At 48.7% G+C, this 12,322-nt stretch overlaps 1 protein-coding gene across 2 annotated transcripts in view; it reads right to left on the bottom strand.

Annotated features, from left to right (window-relative positions):
• MDGA1 (MAM domain containing glycosylphosphatidylinositol anchor 1) overlaps positions 1-12,322 on the bottom strand; it is a 147,812-nt gene that overhangs the window by 91,375 nt on the left and 44,115 nt on the right. For both annotated transcript variants that reach the window (XM_074579729.1, XM_074579728.1), the window contains exons 2-3: positions 4,593-4,732; positions 1,572-1,746 (exon numbers count right to left, since the gene is read on the bottom strand). In XM_074579729.1, the coding sequence (XP_074435830.1) occupies positions 1,572-1,746; positions 4,593-4,732 (315 nt within the window). The remainder of the gene's footprint in view (positions 1-1,571; positions 1,747-4,592; positions 4,733-12,322) is intronic.

Raw genomic sequence — 12,322 nt, 5'->3', positions numbered from 1 at the left:
CTCCAGCCTGCACCCGAGAAGTAAAGGGAGCACCCTCAGGGCATAAAGAGATTCATGCCACAGTGCTGTTCCTAGAGACACAGGCCCTGGCAATGTGTCCTATTGAGGCTTGAGAAAAGCAAGTCCCCTTTGAAATGGAGAGTTGCCATATGCCTCCACCACACACAGCAGAAGAAATGGGCAGAGAAGCCAAGCAGATCTAGGTGGATGTCAGAACTCCTTCAAACAAAGCTATGCAAGGCCTGTGAAGAAATCTCCATCCTGTCCAAAGTGGTTGCTGATGAAGCAATCTATTTTCCCAGTCTGTGGGATGGTGCCTACCCAATACAGGGTAGGGCAAGGAAGAAACAGAGACGGGAGCTGCTCCAAGCCATATAATACAACTGTAGATCATGAACCTACCAAACCCTAAGGATGTTCAAGTCTACGGCATACTTTGTGAGGGTCACATCATTGTAGGGCTGGACAGTAGGACTAAAAGTAAGCAGCCAGGCACCAGTAGCTGTCAGCAAAGCCCTGCCCGACTCCAGACAGGTACTGGGGTTTTGAAACCTGGAGGTTGCTCCATTGACAGATAACCATGGTGCGCCTCAGCACAGAAGACTGTCTGGCTAGGAGTGTGGGAACAGGTGGTGACAGATTCAGGAAGAGTTCAAGTTGCTTTATCACACTTTACATCTTTTAAGCATCAACCTCTTGCTGGCTAAGGTCTTCTCAGAAGATATGAGTGAGGAGAGGGATTTGGTGGTTTTCAGATTGGAGAAAACTGGAATAGTGGATAGCCAAGGACAACGAGGAGAATCTTCCCCAAGAGAGCAAATCTCTTGAAGAGTTGTCTAGACCTTAAATCTTGGATTCCTCCCATATGGAGATTATGGCATAAGCTTCATTTCCCTCCCTTTTGGCCACAGCATCCCCAAAATAAACAACCTTAAGCCAGCATGAGAAATATTCAAAACTTGGGGCCCAAGGTGGAGAACCACTAACAACATCTCCAGGACACAAGAACCATTGTGGTGGACATTGCAACCAGCTAGAGAAACATCAAGTCACTGAAACCAAGGGGTCCTCACAGATTCCTTCATGTTCACGCCTTCACAGCTCAGCCTCCTCACGTGCATCCCAGAGTCTTTTGCTCTGTTTCCACCATGCCGCAGAGGCAGCGATGCTGGGGGCAGGGCACTCATTTCAGGAATGCCCCAAGCATCTGAGGCACTACCGGTTTCAAGAAGCACTGGTTTGCTTCAAGCATTGCCACCTTCAAAGCGAAGACAAAGAAAGCGGAAGCCATCTACAACGCTACGCTCCAGACAAGTGCTAGGGACCTCTGGAAGTGACAGACATCACAGCACCTCAATAAGAACGACTCACATGGACAGGCAGAGCTATCTTTTTTGTGGATGGATCTACTCTCCTAGGGAAAGGGACCTTGCGGAGACCACACCAGTCCCTTTGCTCCTGAATCAGGTACGCGTGGTCCTAGGGCAATGCAGCTCCCTGCCGGCCCCGCAGCGAGGCAGAGACATGCAGTAGAACTGTGGGAAGGTCTGGGTTGCCGCTAAACGACTTACACTGCACATCTACTCGAATGGACTTGATGGCAGGGACCCCAACCCCATTTTCTGCTTTACAGTAATAGCGGCCCCCCTGCAGCCTTTGGATCTTCTCAATCCGAAGGGTCTCGTTAAGCACTGACGTCTCTTGGAATTTGTCCGACGCGCTGCCAGCGGTTTTGGTCCATCTCACCTGCACAAGAAGAATGAGAGAAATGCAAGCAATGAGTTACACAAACCAGAGATCCCAGGGGACAGAAGCACTCCCTTTGCTCCTCTTCCCTAGCCATTCTCAAAAATGGGTCCTACAGCACCACCACCAGACCTTACCACAGTTCAACTGCTGACCTCATTATGTCTCAGTAGACCAGCTGCTGACTCTCATCCATCACCAGTCTCCACATCCAAGTGTCCAGGATAGCCCCTCAGTTCACCCAGACACACACTGCTTATTTACCACTCCTGCTCTGGTCCTGTAAACCCAAGAACTTGGTTAGTTTTATACCACTACCTGCTCAGCACAGGACTTTCACCATTAAGCCTTGGGACCCCACGTGGCTGGCAGGCTGCAGGGCTACGGCAGGCATCAGACATCAGCTCACAGCTACAGAGCTTTTATTGCAGTCAACACTCTTTTATCTTTCTCTGGACAGCAAAGCTATTCCTGCTGTTTGCTTTTCCAAGTAAGAGTAAGAAAATGCAGTTGCTATCTGGCTCTTGCCCCTTTCCCACAGGGAACCCCTGTGTATGTTATTTTTATAAGTCATCCTTTTGCAGTACACAAGCTTTTGCTTTGATTTTAAAGATACAGAAAAGGAAAAGAAAACATCCCTTTGGATTTCAAGCTATCTTGCATTTTTTTTGTCCTTATGTTACACATCTTAAGAACCTGGCTTGCAGGGGCAACGGAGCTGCATGATATTTCATGGTAAATGGTGGCAAAAGGACAGCACTCCTAAAGACTGAATAGTTATTCTTATGTCTGGAATGAGGTACAGTCCTAGCAGTTGCGGTACAAGCTTCCCCCTTTTTTCTGCAGTCCAGAAAATGAAAGAGAAAGGGGGCTTTTCTCGGTTTTTTCAGCCCATTCATTTCCTCTATCTGCAACCTCCCTTCTAAAGGCTGCTGACTGGTGGGGCTCGCACGCTGGTGCCCATCCAGACACTGGGACCGAGATCCAGCAAGATCAGCCAACAGAAAGGAGATAGGTTTTCATTCAACAGTGGCCACAGATGAGATGGACCAGATACGTTGACTCCTTCCCCAGGCTTTGCCTAAAGCTCACTGCCACAACCTGATTGATGCTGATGCTCTAAAAAGAGCAGGGGTGTCTACATCCCACACCCAGAGTACTAGGCTGAGCGCATTTTCGGAGCTAATGACCATGGATTTATTTAGCCTTTGTAGGCTTATTATGAAATTGTCTGAGGGCCCCAAGACTCTCAAAGTCTCCTGTTTGCAAGTACACTTCAGCCAGCTCTTTAATCTTTTCAATTTCAATCTCATTTAAGTATTTTGGCCACATTTTCATGCTTTAATGACTGGCTGATAGAAGGGAAAAGAAAAGATTAAACAAAGGTTAGGATAAGAGCTTAGCTGGGGAAGAAATCTATCCATGAGGAGGGACTGCAGATTGAGGATGGCAGAGATAGGATGCATGCCACATTTTATGTGCATGGGTTCCAGCCTCTCCAGTCACACCTCCTGCCACACTCTGGTGTCTCCTGTGCACATCCGGGCAAAGATAAGCCACAACGTTGCCCACTAGCATGCTGTCTGCATCAGGCTCTGCTCCAGCAATCTCTCTGGCTACTCAGGCTCAAATCCCCACAACCCGCCAACACCTTCCCACACATTCAACATCCTCAGGCAGGGCCAGCCCTGCCATCTTCCTCTTTTCTGATGTACACAGCTATCATCTGCTCATCACTGTCTCAAGCCTAGGCTGGTCATTTTTGCTGGCTCGGCTATGATCACTTCCTTCTTATTGTTTCCAAGATATGCTTTGATGGATAAACCATTTCAAATCCTGCTGGCTGAGTCTCTTTCGGTCCCCTTTGTCATCACCTCTTAGCCAAATAGCTCGTCACAGGCAAGTCCACAGAGGCATTGATTGGTGTATGCACATGTATGGCTTCTCAGCACAAATATCTTTGGCAGGATTGGAGAAAGGGGCCAAGAAGGCACATATATCGTACTTGGCTCCCTTGAGTGTATTCTGGCACATCCAGCCTCCTAGTATGCATCAGCTGCCACTCCTACCATGCTCTGTCCCAGAGCAGGCAGACCCTTGCTCTGGTCCAGTATCTCTACAGACACATCAACACTGACACTGAACCAGCCTGCCTGAGTATCTGAAGGGTGGGGAGGGGGCTGCAGGGGGTTGAGGCTAGGCAACGCTCTAGAGACCCTGGGGAAGGACTGCAGCAGTTAACCAAGCTCAGCTCCATACCTCTCCACTGAACTGTGACTTTGACCACAGCATGGACACATCCAGCACTGCAAGTCTGAATCTGCCCCTGGTTGGTGGCCACAAGGCCACCAGTGGGCTCTCTGCGAGGCTCAGTGAAGTGCACTACAAAAAAACTTCCCAAGCTCCCCCAAGCAGGTTCCTCTTGTCTGTGCATCCAGAGAAGCTGAGAGACTGGTGGACCATGAAGGACCAAGTCCTACGGGCAGCACATGCGGGAAGCCTCCTCTGGTCTGTTCAGGCTGTTCCTGCTTTGTAGTAAGAGGGCTGAAGATTTGAGAGTGGTTTGTATAATGGATTCAGTTTGGACTTTGAGGTTTTTTGGAGACTTCACATACTGAAGACGACTAGAAGGTGGTAGGCTCCTGCAAAGCTTTGTGGACTGTTTTCCACAAAAGGCTAGATGCTTCATACCTTAACAAGCTAATGCTTGAGCTATGGGGCATCCCTATCTGACTCCAAAACGTAGGAGAAAGCTGGGCACCCCGCTGCTCACAGTTTTCCTTTACATGGAGACTACAAAGAAGTGCCATGGGGAGCACAGGTGACAGGCAAGACTGAAAGCTTACCTGTGGCCGGGGGTGTCCTGTGACCAGACACTGCAGGACCAGCGTGTCCCCCTCCCGAATTGTGTAAACACGTTCACTGATGTTATCTTCCTTCACCACGCACGCCTGCCCAGCATGGATGATTTGGGCCTGAGCAGGAGCTGCGGAGAGGAAAGAAGAGGTAAAGAGGGAAACCAGCAGCACCCCAGCCTCTCAGCCACCTCTTGAGTCACAGAGAGGAGGAGATGGACAGTGCTTCATATGAGACACAAAGGTCTCAGAAGATATAAAATTGAGCGATTTTTCTCATTTCCTGGGCGGCTGGCATCAATTGCTGCTTTAAAACCTTTAGTCCTGTCGGGGTGAGCAGCTCTAAGCGCTGAAAAGCGGAATATGGAGCTTTTTTGGGGGATCCTCCTGCACAGCCTGAGGACCAAGAATTCCTTGCTTTTATCTCTTCCCAGAGAGCAGTACGTGCAAGTGGTTAAAGCAGGGAGCTGGTTAAAGCAGGGAGCTGGTCAAACCACAACTGCTCTACGCCTGTCTAAAACAGGCTCGATCACTATGATTTGCCTTGCAGGAAACTGGGATAACTGCTGAGTAGAGTCAAGAAAGGGCCTTAAAGCTCTGTACAGCTTTTAGCACACGTCCCTAGAACAGGCACAGCACACGCTGCAGGATAAAAAAAATCCTTCCCAAATTACACAGCAACCTATCTCTGCCCTGAGCCAGAGGGAACAGCCTCTGCAGGATCAGGGGACCCATCATCTCTAGGAATCTCTCCAGCTAGCGCTCCAAGCAGAGCCCAGTTACCGCCAGTCTGGCCGGGGAAACAAGTGAAGAACAGCACTGTGGAAAAATACATGGAAAGAAAGTTCCCAGAACAAAATTTAAAATCTTCATGCCCTGCAAATGTCAACTACATCCCACTGTAGCCCTGACCCACAGCAGGGAGAGACAAGCTCTAGGAGAACACAGTTTTTTAAAGAAAAAAGCCTCAGCTCCAGGGTCCTGTGCAAACAGTCCTTGGGCCCCTACTCCAAAAGTGTTTGTGTGATCACTGAAGCGGCTGAGATGTATTGAAGGTGACTGCGTAGCCCAGTGGGACACCTGTGCTTGTTCGAGGGGAAAAACTCCAGTCGCACTTCAAGGAACAGAGAAACCCACGAACACGTCTAAGAATCAGTGCCTCGGTGAGAATCCCCCTGGGATACTTCCCCGTCTTGGTACAATGCTTCCAGGTGACTCTGGAGTCACAGCTCCAGCTCCCATTAGTGAAATACTACACAAACGAACAAACCACTGAGGAGATGATCAAAGGGTTTAAAGCAATGAGCCTTTGCAAACCTTCTGAAACAAGCACAGATTTTCCACAACCTGTTAAAGCTGAACTGAGCACCCACTTTTTCCTCAAGGTTAGTTAAGTTTCAAAAACTAGTCTTTATTTAGTTATTTCATTCATTTGGCATGACCAAAATGCTCTAAACCCAACCACCTGAGCAAGGGAAGTGCTCAGATTTATGCTGGTTTAATCCACCAGCAGCACAGACCTGGGTGCTGGGCAGGCTGGGTGCGGGCAGCGGCGGTGATCTGCCTTTGAGCTCAGCCTGTACAAACTGGTGTCACCACAACACACCAACCAAGCAGCACCGACACAAGAGTGGACCCAGTGGGCAGCAAGCTGCTCTTGCTGCTGGGGCTCCACAGCCTGCCACGGCCAAGCAGCACCCAGGCAGCGGCACTGCACATGCAGCAAGCTAATCCCTCTTTCTGCATCTCTTCTGCCTTTCCAGCATGGCGGCACTCTGTTAAAATGATTATTACTGTCCAAACAGAAGCAACCCGTGTATTTGAATAATATGATGGCACAAACATGGACAAATCCCTCGGCCTCTCCCGTTTTCCCCTTCTGCTGGGCTCCCAGGAATGTGCCTGCCATCGCTCGAGCATCACAGAATGCTGAAACCAACTGTCAAAGCTTCATGGATACGACTGAGCAGATGAACGACCTTCCTCTGCCTGGATGGCAGAAGGGTCTTGCTGAACCCAGGAGAAAGCAGAAACCTTATATACGTGTGTGCCTTTGTATATGCATACATGTAGGGGTTCTACGTACGCATAGATATACGTACAGATATATACGTATATATTAAGTAAAATAATGATTTATCAGGAAAAGACATTGTGAACGCTTGTCAAGCAAACAGTGGCAGAGGAGTAATTCAGATGCCTGTATAACCTTTGCCAACACAACGTAATCCAAATGATAGTCTCTCCTCTGTTTCAGCCATCGGATCAGTCCTCTGCAGACCTGCCATCACACCTTTAACCCCACATGCACTGCAGAGCACCGTCCACAGTGCCAAGACCCAGGCTGTGATGCTGAGGAATCCCTGCTCTGTGATTAAAAGAAAGTCTCTGTCCCTTCCCATCCTGTACCACATCCCCCTCTGCCCCATCCTTGACCTGTGCTGCCTGCATTTCAGTGGCGTTCTGGCACCCTGCAGCAGCAAAGCTCTCCTAACCTCTCTTCACAGTCTCTGGGCTGCATTTGCCGGCTGGTGGCTCCATCCTCCCTTTGCAAACATGACCTTGCTGCAAAAACTAATTTCCAGCCACCCCATGGAGAATCGGAATGTTTATCTGCAGCTTTAGCTCCCAGTAAAATGTTTCCTTAGGTTGCTCTGCTATACCCAACATGGTACACAATGTAAGTCTTTCAACTTATACTCTTTTTCCTTTGGCCATCCCGCTTCCATAATTTAAAATCATTAGAATCATAGAGTCTTCATGTTTGGAAAGGACTTTTGAGATCATCGAGTCCAACCATACACACACAAAAAAAAAACCCCTACAATCTCTGCCACTAGAGCATGCCCTGAAGTGCCACATCTAGATGTTTCTTAAACACCTCTAGGGATGGTGACTCAACCACCTCCCTGGGCAGGCAGTTCCAGCGCCTGACCACTCTTTCAGTAAAGTAATTCTTCCTAATATTTAATCTAAACCTCCCCTGCCGCAACTTCACACCATTTCCTATGGTCCTGTCATTATTCACTTGGGAGAAGAGGCCAACACCCACCTCTCTACAACCTCCTTTCAGGTAGTTGTAGAGGGCAATGAGGTCTCCCCTCAGCCTCCTCTTCTCCAAGCTAAACATGCCCAGCTCCCTCAGCCTCTCCTCATATGACCTGGTCTCCAGACCCCTCACCAGCCTGGTAGCTCTCCTCTGGACACGCTCCAGCACTTCAATGTTCCTCTTGTACAGAGGGGCCCAGAACTGAACACAGCACTCGAGGTGAGGCCTCACCAGTGCCGAGTACAGAGGCACCATCACTTCCCTGCTCCTGCTGGCCATGCTATTCCTGATACAATCCAGAATGCTGTCGGCATGCTGTTGGCATTAGGTACGGTGGTACAGGATTAGAGGGGTTTTGTGCAACTATTCTGGTGCCAAAATACGTTGCGGTTATTTGCTGGTGTCTCTCTAAGTTCAATAGAAATATTATTTAAACTAATGCTTATTTGGCACTACAAAACATTATAGGGCACTAGTCTACAGCAAAACAACAACCCTAGGGATAAGCCCTGTGTCATAATTTTGTCCTCCTCTCCCAAATTCTCCCTGAATCCACTGAGCCGTAATGAAGCTTACAAGCAAGCACGTGCACATCCAGCTTTGTTCATAGATGTTTTAACTTGCTTGTCTTACCATCACTAATACCTTTCAGCTGTATTCACTGGAAAGGGACATTCCTGTGAGTGAATCCCCACTGCTTAAGCTACAACATCTCTCTTGCAGTCACAGCACCAGGTTCCTAGCAGAACAACCACCATTTTTCCATGTCTTAAACCCCAGATGAACCCAGATCTCTTAAAAGGGAGCTCAGAAAGCTTGGGGTTGTCTTGGAGAGAAAAGCACTTGGGTGGGTGGCATAGGAGCCTGAGAAACTCAGCCTTGGATTACAGCTTGACCTTAGCGAAGTGGTGGGGGCTGAGCAACGAACCAGCCCAGCTCTTACAGGGTTGCGCTAAATCACCACATGAGACCTGGGAAGGTCTCCGTTCCAAGCCCAGCCTGCCACAGCACACAAAGGCTGGGAAAGTCACCTCATGCCGTATTACAGATGGGCAGAGAGATTGTGAGGATTAATTGCACTTGTAATGTGCTTGAACAGAAAGAATACATTATTGTTTGACATCATCCCAGGTCTCCTGGAGGATTTCAGCATGCAGACAGTTTGCGCATTGCCAGCACAACAGGCTGGCAGGACCGTGCCTGTCAGAAGAAACAGTTTCACAGAAGGGCCTTCTTAGGAGGGAAAAGAAAGGCTGAAGCATGAGGCCAGGTGCCAGAGATGAAGCAGTAATCTCAGACATTCCCAGCCGTCTTCCACAAAGAACGACCCTTGCATAGATAGAACCTGCCCTGCTAAGTCCTGCTTGAGCAGAATCCCTCTCTTCAGGCTGGAAAACCCTGAAGCAAAGTTGCAGGGAAGACCTCTGATGACCTCTGCAGGGACAGAGAGGACAGGTTGTTCCCTACCCCTTTTTCCCAGCATTTTGAGGGACAGATGCATCATCATTTCCCTTCCACTTACAGGTAAGAAATCAACTAAGGGAAGGCCCCCAGCACAGAGTCCTCCAGAGAAACTGGTCCAGCCAAATACCGAGTGCCAGATACTTTACAAAGGAAAAAATTCAGGCTCTGAACCTGCAGCATTAGGTCCTTCCTTGGGAAAGGCCTGGCTTGCAATGCATTTGGCCTCTGCACTGAGATTTCCTACTGTGCTTTCACTTGATATATTTACACATTAAAACAAAAGGAAATTGGAGTGGATAAAATAACTTTATTCCCAGTGCAGTGTACTGTACAATGTTATTATTACCATAATCTGGAAAGTTTATGAGACTCTTGGTGCTTAGAGGTTGCTAATATCATTAGAATGCAGAAAAGAAGAGAGAAATGTTTTTTTTGTAGAGGAATGCGTAATCTTTATTTGTTTCACAGGTCTAGTCATTCATCTTTTTGAGCCCGAGATCCCATCGCTACAATGGCAATGATGAGACCTCCTTCACAGAGAGGGTGGTAAGAGACAGATATTGCATTGACACTCCCTCAGTCACAGCCAGCAACCGCAAGGCCAGTCTGCGCGCCCTTTTTGCAGCACAGCAACAACTGCACTTTACTGCTGCCTTCTCAGCAGGCTAACACTAGCCATCACCGCTAGACTCTGCCCCATCACCACCTCTGCCACCTGCACACATCCTGCAGATGGCCTCAGGGATGAAGAACACCTGCAGCTACACGCACAGGGACACCGAAACCACCCACCTCTGCTACCACCCTCCTGTAGGGTGGTGAGAGAGTAAAGGTGCGCCTGGAGCTTTCCCTCTTCGTCAGACTTAATCAAGCACTTGGTTTCGCAAGGCAACTGATGCCCTCCCATACATCTGCTGCAATTATAATTCAGCCTCTTCTGCACATAAACTAGGCAAAGAAGCCAGGTTCCTTCCCCATCCCTGCTCACAGGCTCCCTGGACTCACATTGCTTGGTTACATGGGAACAAGAGGAGGGGGGGCACTGGCTGCTAAACTGCTGCTTAAACCCCTCAAGAACATGCTTGTCTCCTTCTTCACCCTCCCTGTCCTGAGCAAGTGGCACGTAAGAGACGCATCTTGAAAGGCGTTCACATAAAGGGGAAAAATACATGGTGTTTATGGAGCACGTGGGCTTGAATAACCATTTCATTAAGGAAATCCATATGTGGCATTCCTTGCTGAACACCACTCTCAGTAGCTGCCTGTCCGTGGGTGGAATTGCCCTGCGGCACCATGAGTTACAGACCCTGCACGGCAAAGCACCCAGGGAGCATCTCAGGCCTTGAAGTCACTGCTTTAGTTAGCATTTTATCCTGTCTGTTCATGCAATGCACAACTCTGCTTGAAGAGCAGGGCCACACAAACACGAAGACCTTTGAAGAAGGGGTCATGTCCCTTTAGCAGAGCACAAAGAGAAGCCGGCACACAAGAAAAGGGAAGAGACATGCTAGCAACACTCAGCAGGAGCGAGGAAGGTCTAGTAGGATGGGAAGGGTCTGCAGGGGCTGCGTCCTGACAGTCAAACAAAACACCTTCCTCATGCCTGCTCTGGGAGGGGATGGCAGCTGCCTTGTGCTCCATCACTATTCAGCTGGTCTCATCGATTGCTCCACAGTGGATGAAGACCACAGGCTTTGCTGAAACTTTCGACAAAACAAATTACCCAGGCCAGCTCCAGCCCACAATGCAGGGCATGATATCGATGGGCCATTTGAAAAGGAAAATTCACTCCAGCTTGAGGACGATTATGGAAATAATAATACACAATCAGTGTCCATTAACACTGTCAGCAGGGCTGTGGATCAATAGCTTATTAATGGCTGAAGAAAGACCAACCCGTACCTATCAGCAGTTAAGACCAGCACAATAGCAGAGGGAGAGGGGATGGCGGTGGGCAGCTGTAATCGAGCCCAGGCACTGGTCAGCTTTGCCCAGCCTGCCCAGGGGAACCCCCGTCACCACCATGTTCTGAACACATTCCCTGGCTGCTTGCTTGGAGGCCTCCTCCTCCACACCTCACCCTCTCCCGGCCTCTTTGCCCAGAACAACGGCGAAGGGTGCACAGCTGAAGCTGCCCGGTACAGCTTAGCCTGATTAGGCTCCAAATTTTAGCATAAGGTCAGGCTGGTCCCATAGCAGAGAGGGAGGCGATGCAGAAGCCCTCAGGGATAGCTGAGGAGCAAAGCGCATCCACGGTCCCAGGTTTCCTCCCACTTCTTGGGCTTCTCCCTTGCCCAAGCTCCTCCTGGTGACTCTTCCAAGATGGTGTGCTGCCTGGGCAGCTCTGTGCTGCCACAAGGCTGTCCTAAACCAAAAGCCACCAGGAAGCCCTCCCTGCATGCTGACGCTAAGGGTTACAACCCCAAGCAAGACAGATCTCCACTGAGGCTCTTTTGCTCCCATGCATCAGTGCTTTCACTGCAGTCCAAACCACGTACACTCAAAAAACACCAAAATTTAAAAAAAAAAATTCTCCTTACTGTACTCCTGGACAAAATTTGCAGCAGGGAACATGTCATTTTTCAGCAGCAAAATGTCTCTGACTCCTTTGGTATTTGTACACTCATCATGATTAAAACACAAACACCAACCCAGCCACAAAAGAAACACAGCCACTTCCAAGGTACGCAAAGCAACCATGTCTACCCCTGCACAACATTCCATAGCACTCTTGAGCAAAAAGAGAAGAATATAATTTTCAATGGGAAGTGCTCAGAGAAATGACAGAGTTGTGGAAAGTAATCACAGAGCATGAAACTTGCCTACTTAAAATAGCATGGGACATTTTTATTTTTTTTTTAACTTGGAAGAGACCAAGACTATGTCTTTACATCTCTGGCTGATTACATCTCCAGAAACAGAGTTGCCTTTTGCAAAGCTCAGCCAGATGATTTGCACGGTCTTAAAATAACTTTTTGCTTAATCAATGTCACTTCCTTGAAGCATCTCAATAGTTTTGTTTCTTTTAGAAAAATGCCAGCAACAAAATCATGTGAGATGTCATGAACAGCAGGTACACCACCCAGTGACAGCAACACCTGCTCCCAAGACCTCCATTCAATTTAAAACTACAGAGGTATTGTGTGCTTTACTAAAATATCAGAGTCACCAGATCATCACTGACACACTCCCCCCAGTCCCCGACTCC

This window comes from Larus michahellis, chromosome 3, assembly GCF_964199755.1.
Source record: "Larus michahellis chromosome 3, bLarMic1.1, whole genome shotgun sequence".
In the NCBI taxonomy this organism is placed as follows: Eukaryota; Metazoa; Chordata; class Aves; order Charadriiformes; family Laridae; genus Larus; species Larus michahellis.
This window is presented reverse-complemented; position numbering and strand designations above follow the sequence as displayed.